Source organism: Solenopsis invicta, chromosome 16, assembly GCF_016802725.1.
Source record: "Solenopsis invicta isolate M01_SB chromosome 16, UNIL_Sinv_3.0, whole genome shotgun sequence".
NCBI lineage: Eukaryota > Metazoa > Arthropoda > Insecta > Hymenoptera > Formicidae > Solenopsis > Solenopsis invicta.
The window spans coordinates 10,723,725-10,739,906 of record NC_052679.1 but is presented as its reverse complement, the minus strand read 5'-3'; the positions used below and the strand labels follow the sequence as shown (position 1 = coordinate 10,739,906).

Sequence of the window (16,182 nt, the reverse complement as noted above, 5' to 3'; positions counted from 1 at the left end):
TATCGAATTAAAATTATTTTCTAATATAGAATATTTTAATAAGTAATTGTTTAAAGAAATTTACAAATTTCATTAATTAATTAAAATTATGTCTCGACATAAATAGTCCCAAGAATTGAAGCTGTATTGTCGTGATAAAATAATTTTAATTTATTATTAAAAATTGTATTTCTATTTACATTATTTTTCAAAAAAATCTTCGTATCCGAGTAAATTTCTTTATGCAATTAAAAATTAAAACAGCGCGCGACCAACCGTGGTATCTTGTATATCAGCCGTATAGGCGCAAAAGACACCATTTCTGCCTAGTTTCTTGAGCACCTTGATTCGTGTCTTCTCTCTCGACCCAGAGTCTAGCAAGGAAGATGCGCTATTAAAACGACTCCCACTACTTTCTGCCGGCACCCCGACCTCCGCCGCGCTGCCGCGAAACATGTACGTGCGCGCCTCGCGTACTTAGCTCGCGTGTGTTCGGCAGCCGAGCGTCAACGCGGAGAGACACCATTTCTGCCGGTGCGTGTACATACACTATCAGTACTATCAGCATTTTTTTATCGTAATAAAATTTCTTGTGCTGTCGGCAGTGTTAGATTTCATGGTCCTTGTGTTTGGTGTGAAGCGTTCGCGGAAAACAAAGTCCGCTCTGTCCCCTTTATCGGAAATATTTTTAAATGCATCACAATCGGCAATTATTTGTGTTTTAGTTATAAATTTGATTTCATTTACATATCAAGACTTTGTATTTCACACTTTGTAGTATGCCTTTGTAGTATGGTCATATTATTTCTACAATCCGTTTGAGAGACGAGTACTAACTTGACTGAACTTCGAACTTCGTGGAGAACGAAACCGTGTTGGAATCTGTTTTGTCTAGATAAGATATTGATACAATCAATTGCCATTGTATTCCAAGTTTGATTTTGTAATCTAAGTGTTAAGAGATAGTATTAAGTGTTACCAGTGTTAAGAGATAGTATCGTCCCTGTGAAATACAAGAGACGAAAACTAGTCAAACCAAAATTCAACTAAACTGAACTGCTTTTGATGTGACTTCAACTGCAGTGCATATTACTCTTGTGTATTCTCGATGTATACTTCTCTTGTGTATACTTTTATCGGGTCTTATTTATTCACACTTACAATAATTGACATTATGGCCGCAGATGATTCGCATTGGAAAACGTCGCACTTTCGACAGAGCGTAGTCGCGAAGATGTAAGTCGAATCTGTTTACCATCATTCTTGTGAAACAAAAATATTGTTCAAACTTATATCAATTGATATCAATAAAAGTTTATCATTTAAAGAATAACAAACTTTTACATAGATTTATCTTTTGGGTTTTGTTTATTATTATTTATATATTTTTATTTTGTTTGACATAAAGTGGTACATTATTTGTGTATGTATGTGTGATCCTTTTTCTTAATGTTTATTTTTTATTTTTTTGTATAATTTTTCTAAAAATTTTTTGTTTTTTTCCTTTTTGCTGTTTTATAACATATGGATAGTGCAATGAAAAGAAATAATTCCAATATTTTATTTAATATCCAATTGTAAACATTTTATTGACAGTGATGAAGAGATAAAAGAGTCTGGTATGTGTACATCAAAGAATAGCATTGAAATGGAGAATCATGTCTTTCAAAAAGCTAAATCTAAGGTATGTCGCACGCTCATTCCGTTCTCGAGCGAAATCATCCACTCGTTCTGTCAAACTCAAGTGAATATAGCTCGGTTTGCAAACAGCTTTTCTGTCAAGGTGTGAATTCTTCCTAAAAAATCTTTAGGTGATTGAAAATACGAAACATTATATAGAACAAAATGAAGATAACGTAAGATAAATATAGAACTACTTTCGACAGGAGTTTGAGGATCTAAATTTATTGTTTCTTACAATTAAATACTAAACCATTATTATCTACGAAATTATATATAATTGACAATTAGACGCGGATGGCCTAAAATTTTTCTGAAAATGGGCGAAGTTATATTCTTTATGTTTTCTTATTGAGTAAAAAGAGAACTTTTGGTAAAAATAAAACTTTGATGCTTACTATGTTGTCATTTTGTTAAATCTTAACAACTTTTATTCAATTACATAATATTTATGTATATGAAAAATTTTGTTAGCCTTAATCCTTCATGTCTATCATTGAGGAGCATCTGTTAAGGAGGGCATCTAATCAGCACACAATATTTAAAATATGTTTTTAAAAACATTTAAAAAACATTTATAAAAATGTTAAAAATAATGGGTTAAGTGCCTTTTTTCCATTAAAAGAATATTTATTTTAACGTTACAAAAATGTTTTTTTATATGTTATATTATAAAAACTTTTTACAAAGCATAAATGAGCAAAACAATAAAAAACAAAAAAAAACATTTTAAACTTTTGCAATAAAAAAATTTTTCAAAAACGTTAAAATTAGTGGATTTATGCCCCTTTTTACATTAGACAAATTTTTTTTTAATGAAGTTTTTTTTAAGAATTTTTTTCTCGGGAATTTCCATGCGGTCACCCTTCGGTGAACGTTGCTTGACTTCTATGATCGCTGCGAACTGATCTCTCGTGAAGATCTATAAACACTTTGCGCTAATACATGTACGTCACTGATAGATCAGGTCAATATATGTTATCAAAAAGACGAAATATATATAATTAAAGTATATTATTTATATAAATATATATAATTAAGTAAATTTTTTACTGATTTTCATAGATGTTATTAAAACATTTTTTAAGCGAATTTTAAAATCAATAATAATTGAAAAATAAAGAGCTTAAATATTAAATAAATAATAAATAAACATAATTTTATAGAGATGAAAAATAAGTAAAAAAATTAATATTAAATAAACATTAAATAAATATTAAATAAACATTTAAAAAATGCGTACTAAAATCATTTTTTTAATTAAATGATTCATGAAAAATAAATACTTAAACAATATTAAATAAATGTTTAAAAACGTTTATTTAAAAAAAAAAATAAATATTAAGTAAATATTAAATTAATGTTCAATAAATGTTAAATTATTGTTTTTGAAATTGTTGTTTTAAATGAAAAATTAATGTAAAATAAATATTAAATAAATGTTAAATTGATGTTTTCAAAAAACTGTTTTTAAATGAAAAATTAATGTAAAATAAATATTAAATTAATGTTCAATAAATGTTAATTTAATAAAATAAATAAATATAGTTAGGCTCATATAATAAATACAAAATAAAAGAGAATAATAGAGAGCTGACAAGCCGCGTAGGTTGTTATGTGCCAAAAACCAAACAAGACAATTAAGTTTACGAGATTCAAACGTTTCGACTTTTTAATTATTGGTCATCCTTAGTGAAATACAAAATAATCTATAAACAATAAGCTTGTGTTACAAATTTCGCAGTTAGGATATAATTAAAAGAACATATGTGTAAAAATATACTAAAAATTATAATTCAAAAAACTCTGCGCTATCCACTTATTAAAATGAGACGCTGCATTCCGTAGTGGCCTCGTGGAACGTGCTAAAAAGATAGAATTCTTGGAACAGTTGATAGCAACACAGACTGCAAGTTAAGGAAAATGCAACCGGTCACAATAAGATAACAAAAAAATATTTTTTTAATTAAAAAAAGTAATAATATAAGCAATAAGTCAAAAATTTAAAAAGTTGTAAAGGACGTAACAAATAAATAAAATAAAATAAAACCGTTATAAATTAAAAAGATAATAAGGTAAGCTATATAAGTCAATAATTATAAAATTGTAAAGAAGTAAAAAAAATAACAAAAGATTAACAAACCTAAGAGTTCCAAAAGTTATATCACAGACACTTGACAAAGGATGTTGTCTGTTCCACATAAGATGAGTTACAATCCTTACAATTGATTTTATAAATTACATTGTTACAGAACAGACGATTGATATGATCTTTCCCCGTAGTTATGAATTTGGGAGAGCCAAAACGACAATTAAAAACGAGAGTCTCAGAATATAAAGCAGATATTAAGAAGGCCAGCTCCTCTTCTGTTATGTTCATACATCGTATGGGAAATAATCATGATTTTGATTTAAAAAATGTTAAAATTTTAGACAAAGAATCTTTGTATGTAAACCCATAGAGCACAGAGAGATTCCAGGAACATTGCAGAATGATTTCATTGAAACATTGTAATATTGCAATTTGATTGCGAAACATTGCTGCAACATAGTTGGAAGATTGCAGCAACATTAAGATGTCCGCTTTTTGAAATATTGCATTGAAACATTTTTCCAAAATATTCACATAAATATTATTACACCACATCATTCCAATGAACAAAACAATATTTGTGTAACATTTTAAAAAACATTTTTTGTAAAAAAAATCTTGGGAATATTTTTTCGAAATTTCCAAGCGGTCACCCATCCAAGTTGCGACTTCGGTGAACGTTGCTTGACCTCCGTGATTCCATCGCTGCGAATTGATTCCTCATGATGACCTGTGAACACTTTATGCTGATATGTGTATATAACTGGTAGATCAGGTCAATATACGTTATTGAAAAAAATGAAATATGTATAATTAAAGCTCAGTATTTATATAAACAAATATAAAATTATAGTTTTTTTTTTACTAATTTCGCAAATACAGAATAGCATTTGGAATAACTTTTTTGTTATTTGTTTAAATAAAAATGTAATTAAAAAATATATATCAATATAATATAATAATTAAATTAAACATAAAAAAATTTTTATTAAAAATACAATTAAGAAATATTGTTTGTTCATTGGGCTGTAGATCAAGGTTTCTTCATGTATGGGCCCATTTCGTCTATTGATATAAATATTAAAAAATTATGATATTGCAATATTTCCGGAATATTACTGGCATGTGCCATGAGACGTTGCAAGCATATTGTTAATTTATGTTTCTGCAATGTCTCCGTAATATTACATTGCAATCTGCAACATTGCAACATTGCTGCAATTTTTTGTGCTGTATGGGAAAAGATCTATACCTGAAATGTTATTTATTAAGAAACAACAAAACGGACTCAACAAGCAAAGCGATACCGAACTCCTCTCAGAGGCATATCTTCCCATTCTCGAACGTATTTCCCCTCTTAGAGTCTGTATCCCTCCCTTCTCCTATCCTTATCTAACCATTTCGACAATTCTCTCTTATATGTTCCCTGATATTCGTCTCTAAGCATTTCGTCAACATCCTTCCTCAAGTATCTGTGATATAATTTTTGAAACTTTTAGGTTTGTTAATCTTTTGTTAATTTTTTACTTCTTTACAATTTTATAATTATTGACTTGTACAGCTTACATTATCATTTTTTTAATTTATCACGGTTTTATTTTATTTATTTGTTACGTCCTTCTTTACAACTTTTTAAATTTTCGACTTATTGCTTATATTATTACTCTTTTTAATTAAAAAAAATATTTTTTTGTTATCTTAATGTGACCGGTTGCATTTTCCTTAACTTGCAGTCTGTGTTGCTATCAACTGTTCCAAGAATTCTATCTTTTTAGCACGTTCCACAAGGCCACTACGGAATAAAGCGTCTCATTTTAATAAGCGGATAGCGCAGAGTTTTTTGACTTATAATTTTTGGTATATTTTTACACATATGTTCTTTTAATTATATCCTAACTGCGGAATTTGTAACACAAGCTTATTGTTTATAGATTATTTTATATTTCACTGAAGATGACCAATAATTAAAGAGTCGAAACGTTTGAATCTCGTAAACTTAATTGTCTTGTTCGTTTCTTGGCGTATAATAACCTACGCGACTCGTTAGCTTTCTATTATTCTATTTTATTTTATGTTAAATTAATGTCTTTAAAAAATGTTTTTTCAAATAAAAAATTAATGTGAAATAAATATTAAATTAATGTTCAACAAATGTTAAATTAATGTTTTTAAAAAGTTTTTTTAAATGAAAAATTAATGTAAAATATTAAATTAATGTTTAATAAATGTTAAATTAATGTTTTTAAAAAATGTTTTTTTTAAATGGAAAATTAATGTAAAATAAATATTAAATAAACGTTAAATAAAAGTTAAATATTTTTCTAAATCATTATTTTAAATACTTAATTAATGTTAAATAAACATTCAATAAATTTTTTTTCTAAATCATTATTTTAAGTATTTAATAAATGTTTAATAAATTTTTTTGTTATAATGAATTGTACAATGAAAAATTAATATTAAATATTAAAAAAACATTTAAAAAATATTGTGTGCTGATTGCGCAGTTTCGCGAATATTGAACATTAAAACTAAATTGAACCTAGAAAAGTTTATACATATCGTCTAAATATGAGTAAATATGTATTCAAAACTTTACATTTCTATATTCAATAGTTTTTCTTTAAAGAAACAATGAAACTTATTATAAACATCGCTTTTTAGACTAAAATCCCTTCTTAAAAGTTTATCTCCGAGTTATCATGTAATAGGTTGTTATCGCGTAGATTATATTATATCATTTTATATATTGTTTTAGGCAAGCGTTTCAACATTACTATTTTTTTTTTCTTATAGGAAGAATACTTGGGTACTGTTGCCAGACTGATTCTTTATCTCAGAGGTATGAGTAATATATATATATATATATATATATATATATATATATATATATATATATATGTATAGTACACATATATATAATGTTTTATATACTCTATTAAATTTTTATTACATTATGATATGAGATTTACCATAAGAGTAATGACTGATTTTTATTAGATTATGTTAACATATACGAAATTAAATGTAATTTAATTAAATTTTAAATAATTAAATCTCGTCAAAAAGGCTAATAAGAGTCAGCGCAAGTATAAGTGCGCAAATGTTTATTTCTTGTCAACAAACAATTTCAACGTGTTACTTTCATTTCAAATTACAATAACTACGGACGTTTCGACTCATTTTGAGTCATCTTCAGCGCAATATATACAGACTCTCATCATCATCAGTCGCACTTATACCCTCGCTGACTCTCATTGGACTTTTTGACGAGATTTAATTATTTGAAATTTCAAGAGTCCTTCATTAACTCCAATCTTAATTAAATTTTGTCATTAAGACAGCATTTACTGTACTAAATATAAATCAAGTAATTGTAAAACACATAAACACAAATGTTTCCTGCTACTTCAAGAAAATAAGACACAATTATGTAATGAGTTGCTTAAGTACGACTCATCAAATGATCAATCTTATTGTTTATTTATTTTTCTATTTTAAAGATATTCTATTTTAAAGATATTTGGGGTCATTTAAATTTAAAAGTTGCAGTTTTCTCTGCAATCCAATATCTTTTTTTTAATCAGTCTTATTTCTTTTGCCTCAAACTTTGTTATTTTAATGAAATTTTTTTCATAGATTCTAAAAAAAGTGCAACTGGTAATGCTGGTACCAATAATCAAGGTATGCCCGATTCAATTGGATATTAAAAAATTGATTTATTTTTCATTCACTATATTCGCTTTTTTCTGTTCTTCCTCCTTTGAACTTTATAACATGCTTTTTTCCTCTTACTTTCTTCCTTCTTTACTTTTACATTTTGTTTAATTCTTTTCCTTTTTTCCTGCTTATTTTAAGACTATCTTATTAGTCATGAATTCATAGTCGTAATAAAACGTCTTGTATGACATATATACAGCTAAATAAGATGATCTTCGTCAAGTCATGGTCGAAGTAGACTTAAGCAAAGCTGTAGAGTACTATTATAACCTTAAATTAATTTTTAATTTAGAAAAATTTTTTTTGCAACGACAAAATTGAAAGTCCGATATATCTCATAATAAGTTTGTTGATTTAGCAATACAATAATTTTAACAGTAAAAAGTTTTTAGTAAAATATATAGTAAGAATGGGTGACACCCGTTTGGACACAGCTCGATTGGACTCCAGCCAATCATCTTGAATTATCTAACCTTTTATTTATTTTTTTTTTTTAATAGTTGGAAAACGCCTTTATGGGTCCCCGGTCCTATGGGGACAGGAACGCGGGGTATGTGAGACGACCTAGCTAGTAGCCAGCATACTCACTAAAACCCAACTTTTTCCGGCGTCTGGGCTCGGAACGGATCACGGGATCGAACTAAGCATGCACCGCGATCCGTCCTAGCCCAAACAGGTTCCCGCCCGAGAGCAGGAACCCCCCTCCGGAGTTAGCGGCCAGAGCTCGACCGAAGTCGTGCCCCAGCCGCCCGAACCGGGATACCGGGTATGCGTCGGACCCCCTAGAAGAGGGCCCTAGGTATGCACTCCCGCATCCCAAGCCCCGAGACGGGTCAGCCGGGCAACTACCCCGCCGCTGATTCCGCCCGAGGCGTACCTCCTCAACAGTGGAGAGGGTAGGGCTCTTTGTCCGGTCTAGCCGGCGCTGTGAGTCCCCCCTCCCCACTGTTCCTTCCCGGCCATCCCCCCTTCACCCTTCCCTGAGGAAGGGGGAAGGAGAGAAATGTAGCCACGCCAGTGGATTGTCCCTAGCGGCAACAGATCCGTCGCCGCCAGGACACCGGCGATCTCTGAATGCGGGCAGGGAGAGGGCGACAGAACTCACCCTCTCCCTACCCACTGCCTGCATTTTTTATCATTTAGGGGGAGCAAGAAGTCCCTGCTGATGTTGCAGGAACCTTCTGCGCCTTCCCCCCCCCCCTTCGCCTTCTCTCTGGCGGCGCATCGGGAGCTTCCTCCTGCGCCCGCTCTGCCGCCTCCTTCTGCGACATGACAGTGTCGCAGAAGAAGGCCACCGCCGCCCATTCGTCGGCACTAGCAAGCATCCGCTCCACCACCGTGGGGAGGTCGAGACCGGCCCCTATTCTGTCGGCGAGAGCACGGCGCTCGACAGCCCAGGCCGGGCATACCTCTAAGGTATGTTGCGCCGTGTCCCTCGCCTCTGGGCAGTGGTGGCACTTTGTGATGGCCTCCCGTCCAACCTTCTCGTGCAGGTACTCTCCGAAGCACCCATGCGGAGAGGACCTGCGTCACGTGGAACGAGAGACACCCGTGCCCCCTGCTCACCCATTCCCTGAGAACGGGACTAATGGCCTCGACCACCCTCAAACCAGCCCTGGCGTGGGGCAGGGGTCCCTGCCAGTGCTCGACCTCTCGGCGGGCTTCATTCCGCCGAGCCTCCAGCATTTGCTGTGTGGCAGGCTCGCCCCCGCGGGCAAGCTCCTCCTTCCACTCGTGGGTGTCCGCAAGGGAACACGCCACGTAAGCCCACGGAGGCGAACCCGCCAACAAACACACCACCTCCCAGGAGATGGTGCGGTACGCGCGCAAGACCCTGATGGCTGTGGCGTTCTTACACTCTTTCACTTACATTTACACTTTCTACACTTGTTATCGATTTTCCTTGTAAACATATTCAACTATCTTTTATTACTTAGCAACACACTAAACATCTGTTGTTATAAACATTTACTTCTTTATTATTATTATTCAGCTTGTCAAATAGTTTACATGTCTCAATAAATTTTTCTCAATCAAATATAAATCTAGTGATTTATACAATAAGTAATCGCTACATTTTTGGTGACCCCGACGTGATAACGGTGTGTGCTGAAATATCTTTTGACGCGGGAAATTTGATTTCTGAAGTGCTATTTGGTGTCAACAAGAATCTTCGAATTTTGATTCCTGGATTGTCTTGGTTCTTCTCTGGAAGCATCAAACCATTAATAAGATGCCTGTGGATAGAACTCCTGTTAAATCTGAGTCAACTCCGTCGACTTCGACTACTTCAACTTCAGCGTCAACTGTGAGTCTTCAACAACAAGTCGGAATGGAAATTTTAAATTTACCTTCTGGTATTGAACATCAATCATCGGGAGAGTCCACTCAGATCCATTCTAATGAATTTCGCCTGTTGAAACTTCCAACCTTTTGGCATAAGCAACCTAAGCTGTGGTTTGCTCAGATTGAGAGTAAATTTACCGTATCCGTTCCGAAGATATTAAATATAGTTCCGTTATACGTCATCTCGATGAACAAGCTTTAGTCGCGATTTCGGAAATTGTTGAAAATCCGCTTAAAATTGATAAATATAATCAATTAAAGAAAGCACTCATTCACCGCTTCACGGATTCGAAAGAAAAACGTTTGAGACAATTATTAGCCGGTATTGAGTTAAATGACAAGAAACCTTCAGAACTCTTACGTGAAATCCGTCAATTATCTGGTGGTTCTTTAGCAGATAATATTTTACATTCGATTTGGCTACAACGCTTACCATATAGAGTTCAAGCGACTCTTGCTGTTGTTGAAAACGTACCTTTAGTCAAGCTCTCGGAACTTGCGGATAAAATTGTTGAACGTGATACTGGTTTTCAAATCACGGAAGTTAATACGCAATCAACCTCTAAACAATCGGATTTTTCTGATTTGGAACGAAGAATTGCTACGCTTGAAGTTTCTCGTCGTCGTGGCAGATCTTTTAGCCGATCTAGAAGCAAATCAAAATTTAGATCAAATTCACGAAATAAAAAACCTAATTCTAAAGATCAGTCAATTTGTTTTTATCATAAAAAATTTGGTGATAAAGCAAAGAAATGTACCATTCCTTGTACGATGTCAAAAACTTTTACTGACTCTCAGGAAAACTAGAAGCGCCGTTGAAGATTGAGGCTGCTTACAACGGTTTACCTTGTCACCGCCTCGTAATTTTTGGCAAATCTTCTAATTTACATTTTCTTGTTTATACTGGCGCTGATATTTCCTTAGTTCCTAAGACAGTTTTGTTTAAAGTTTATCAACTAATTTTAAATTTTTTGCTGCTAATGGTACTCAAATTCATACTTATGGTTCTAAAACTCTTTCTTTGGATCTTGTCCTCAGGAGAAATTTCCGTTGGAAATTTTGCATCGCGGATATTCAACGTCCCATTTTAGGTGCTGATTTCCTCGACATTTTAATCTCCTAGTTGATATTAAAAACAAACGTTTGATCGACTCTGTTACTGGCCTTAAACATTTTGGAAAGATCCAAGAAGTTTTACAATTATCTATATGTACTACGTCTCCCGACTCTCCTTATCACAGGATTTTAGCAGAATTTCCTGGACTTATTCGATTTGCTCCTCTTTCTTCGGTGAAGTCTCATTGAATCGAACATCATATAATCACGGAAGGATCTCCTAAATTTTCAGTTCCCAGAAGACTTTCTCCGGAAAAACTCAAGTTCGCCAAGGAGGAATTTAAGTTCATGATGGAACAAGGAATTTGTAGTGTAGGAATTTGACCTTCGAGTAGTACTTGGGCAGCTTCTCTACATATGGTTCCCAAATCGGAAAATGTTTGGAGACTTTGTGGTGATTACCGTGCGTTAAATTCGGTCACTGTTTCTGATCGTTACCCACTGCCTCATATTCAAGATTTTACTTCTGGACTTTACGGTAAGAATATCTTCTCCAAGATTGACTTAGTAAAAGCGTACTATCAAGTACCCGTCGCCAAAGAGGATATTCACAAGACCACCGTTACCACACCTTTTGGACTTTTTGAATTTTTGGTCATGCCTTTTGGTCTTCGTAACGCGGCTCAAACTTTCCAAAGATTAATGAATTCACTTCTCAGTGATTTAGATTTTGCTTTTTGCTATCTTGACATTCTTATAGCTTCCAAAAATGAACAAGAACATATTGCCCATTTGCGCATTATTTTTAATCGTTTATCACAAGCCGGAATGTCAATTAACATATCCAAATGTCTTTTTGGACAAAAAGAACTTTCTTTCCTCGGATACTTAGTTTCAAATCAAGGTATTAGACCTACAACAGAAAAAGTAAAATCTATTTGATTATCCTAAACCTAAGACAATTCATGATATGCGTAGATTTATTGGCATTATCAATTATTATCGTCGTTGTCTTAAAAATGCAGCCGAACATCAAGCTTTACTTACTGAATTTTTAAAGGATAGTCGCAAGAGAGATAGAAGAGTTATCCTTTGGAATAATGAATCTGAAGTAGCCTTTCAAAATTGCAAAGAACTTCTTCGAGTTACTACTCTTTCTCATCCTGCACCTTACGTTCCTTTGATTTTAACTTGTGATGCCTCTAATTTTGCTGTTGGAGCATCTCTAGAACAAACCATCGATAATGTTAATAAACCTATTGCATTCTTTTCTAAAAAACTTGATCAAACTCAGAAGAATTATAGCACTTACGATAGAGAACGTCTTAGTGTTTATTTAGCTATCAAGCACTTTAAATATTTACTTGAAGGACGTCAACTGATTATTAGAACAGATCACAAGCCTTTGATTTACGCTTTCCGTCAAAAACTTGATAAAGCATCTCCTAGGCAGATCAAACAATTGGATTTTATAGCCCAATTTTCTTCTGATATTGTTTATATTTCAGGCAAGTTAAATTCTGTAGCCGATGCTCTTTCAAGAATTGAATCAGTCTCAATGCCAATTATAGTATCTCTTGATGAGTTGGCTGATTTTCAAAAAGAAGATGAAGAACTTCAAGACTTACTTTCTTCGAACTCTTCTCTTCAATTAAGGAAACTTATTCTTACTGGCTCAACTTCTCCTATTTATTGTGATTGTTCTTCTGAACTAATTCGTCCTTATGTGCCTAAACCGCAAGAGAATTTTCGATGTTGTTCATCCCAGTGGAAGATCAACAGCTAAACAACTTTTACAAAAATTTATTTGGCCATCTTTAAAAAAGGACATTAAAGAATGGACTCGTACGTGTCTACCTTGTCAACGCTCTAAGATTTCAAGACACACGAAGAATGTTCCTGTTAAAATCGTAATTCCTGATCAACGTTTTCAACATGTCCATTTAAACTTGATTGGTCCTCTTCTATCTTGTCAAAATTTTCGTTATTGCCTTACGATTATTGACCGTTTTTCACGTTGGCCTGAAGCTATCCCTCTTAAGGAAATCTCTGCTGATACTGTTTCTACCGCTTTTTACACTCATTGGGTAGCTAGATACGGTTCTCCCTTAACTATCACCACGGATCAAGGATTGCAGTTCGAAGCATCTCTTTTCAAGGCTTTAACCAATTTGATTGGTTGTGACAGGAAAAGAACTTCTGCTTATCATCCTGCTTCAAATGGCATTTTGGAAAGGTGGCATAGGACTGTCAAGACTGCCATTATGTGTTATCAGACGAAGAATTAGTTAGACTCTCTTCCTTCTGTTCTTCTTGGTCTTCGTTCATGTTAAAGAAGATTTAAAAGCTTCACCTGCGGAATTACTCTATGGAACCACTCTTCGGATTCCTAGAGAATTTTTTATTGAAGAGGATTTTCCTGCAGATCTTGAAATCTTTTTAGAAAAACACAGAATTCATATGAAAAATGTCAGATCTTCACCAACCAGTCATCACATCAAGAAATCTCCTTTTGTACATAAAAATCTCTTTGATTGTACTCATGTTTGGATTCGTGATGATGCTGTCAAGAAATCTCTTCAACCTCCTTATACTGGACCATTTCTTGTTGTCAAACGCATTTCTGATTATTTGTTCTCTATAAACGTTTCAGGTAAAATTGTCAATATTTCTACAGAACGACTTAAACCAGCTTTCCTTCCTAGAGAAGACTTCTCTGCAGTTTCTACTTCCTCACCTTGCTCTTCGTCTACGGAACCTGCAACCAGTTTGGATGTTCCCGCTTCTATTTCCGTTCCTGTTTCAAGACTTTTAAGAACTTACCCAGCTAAAAAAAAAGTTCATTTCGCAACGTAGTCGTCGCTTTGGGAGGAGTACTGTGGCGTTCTTACACTCTTTCACTTACACTTACACTTTCTACACTTGTTATCGATTTTCCTTGTAAACATATTCAACTATCTTTTATTATTTAGCAACACACTAAACATCTGTTATTATAAACATTTACTTCTTTATTATTATTATTCAGCTTGTCAAATAGTTTACATGTCTCAATAAATTTCTCTCAATCAAATATAAATCTAGTGATTTATACAATAAGTAATTGCTACATGGCCATCTTATGTTGCTCCCTTTGGAGCAACCTTATGTTATTGTTGGCCACCAGAGCCCCACACCATACGGGTGCTCCATACATCGCTATTGACCGCACCACCCCCATGTAGAGGCGGCGTACCCTCTCGGATGGACCGCGCAGGTTAAGCATTAGCCGGCTGAAACTGGAGACAGCGGCGCCCAATCTGGCGGCCATCCACTCAAAGTGGGGTTGGAATCCCCACTTCGAGTCGAGAATCAGTCCCAGATACTTCATCTGGGACTTCACCTCGACTCGAGTGCCCTCGACCAAGAGGCTTCTAAAGCCTGAATTATCTAACCTAACCTAACCGACCTAACGGAAAAACTCTATGCATCGGCCGCTATGAGTGGTGGTGTCCAATCGGTGCTGTGTCCAAACGGGAGCCTTTCAGTAAGAATATAATATAATAAATATGTATAATACAATATAAATTATGTATGTATAATTATTGTAATATATTAACATTACTTTTATATTAAATGAATTTATTAAATAGTAACGTTAACCCTTTGCAAAGCTTCTGAGTTAACTTTAATATATTTTACAGAACTTGAACCTGGTTTGCCGAAGTTGGAATATTTAAGTATTGAAGAATGAGAAGAAAGAGAATCAAGATTATTTAATCGTAGATTTTTAATTTCTTTATTCTTCTAAAAACATGACGACTGGTATTGGGAAAATATAAAAGATATTTTTAATTTTTTTACATAACTTACATAATATGGTATTTATACAGTTCTTCGATCTGTGCAAAAGTTGCATAGAATAGCTGTTATAATTATCTGTAATGTTTACTATATGGTACTTAAAATATAGGAACGATTTGCATTAATATAAATACAATAATGTAATCCATAATATTGTTTGATAGGAAGAAATGTATTAAAAATGTTAAATATATTAAAAATCTCCGCAGACACGCAATATACTTTGATAATCACAAAACTCAACTTTAATAAATAAACTTGTATTTTATAACATTCTTCCTATTTTTTATATTTTTTAAGAATTTTATCCTTTCCCAGGAAAAAACGCGAGATCAGATAGACATCTAATAGACGTATATTCGACCGTTTGAAGTAAGTCTATAAACGCATCTAGATAATTGTCGAAATGTTATTTTTTAGATCTCAAGTCTAACAGACGTATCTATTAGACGTCTACAAAATGTCTAATAAACGTATGCACTAGACGAAAAAAAGACGTGTATTTCATGTATTTCTCATATGTATTTAATTGAGTGCATTCAGTACTACTGCTCAAAACATTTTTCGCAATAAAAATTCTAGGAAATTTTGTTCGGATATTCCTAAGCGGTTACCCAAGTCGTGACCCTGGTGAAAAATGCTTAACCTTTACGACTGCTGCAAACTGATCTCTCGCGATGAACTGTGAACACTTTGTGCTGATAGGTGTATATAATGTGTGACATCCATTTGGACACAGCTCGATTGGATACCAACCAATCATCTTGACTTATCTAACCCAACCAACGGAAAAACTTTAGGCATCAACCGCTGTTAGTGGTGGTGTCCAATCAGTGCTATGTCCAAATGGGATCTGCCCGCATATAACTGATAGATCAAGTCAATACACGTTATCGAAAAGATGAAATTTAAAACATATTTATATAAACATATATAAAATAATAGTTTTACTATTTTTACAAATGCGGAATAGCACCTAGAATAACTTTTCTGTTATGTTCAAATATAAGAATGCAACTAGAAAGTATACAGAGTGTCCGAGAAATGAGGAACCTACCACTTTGAGAACATAAAGGAAATAAAAATAGACAAAAATGTCCTAAACTATTTTGCGATATTTGCTATAATTATTGAGTTATAAAATAAAACGTCTGAGCCAATGTGCGGTGACGCCGCGCCATCACGCTTAGCTCGTAAGCAATGGCGCGCGGTAGGAAAGTCGTTGTCTGAATTCGCCGCACTGCGTGTTGCCTGCATTATCGACCTAGGGGCATTATCGAGACGTGTGCTAGAAAGACGTGGGTTATCGGGACATATATTTTCGAGTATGTGCGCATTTTACTTCGTACGTTATCAGGCAGGTGTACATTTTACTCCGTGTGTCGAGCAGCTGCGTATTCTACTTCGTGACTTATCGAGACGTGTGCTAAAGAGACGTGGGTTATCGGGAATTATTTTAAATTTGA

At 33.7% G+C, this 16,182-nt stretch overlaps 1 protein-coding gene across 1 annotated transcript; it reads left to right on the top strand.

Moving 5' to 3' along the window:
* Positions 1 to 468: 468 nt before the first annotated feature.
* On the top strand, positions 469 to 14,991 carry LOC113004997 (mediator of RNA polymerase II transcription subunit 15). Its single transcript, XM_026139781.2, has 6 exons — positions 469 to 513; positions 1,164 to 1,215; positions 1,576 to 1,663; positions 6,548 to 6,593; positions 7,391 to 7,435; positions 14,557 to 14,991. Exons 3-6 carry the CDS (start codon positions 1,601 to 1,603, stop codon positions 14,604 to 14,606), a joined length of 204 nt encoding a protein of 67 aa, XP_025995566.1. The 5' UTR covers positions 469 to 513; positions 1,164 to 1,215; positions 1,576 to 1,600; the 3' UTR covers positions 14,607 to 14,991.
* Positions 14,992 to 16,182: the final 1,191 nt, after the last annotated feature.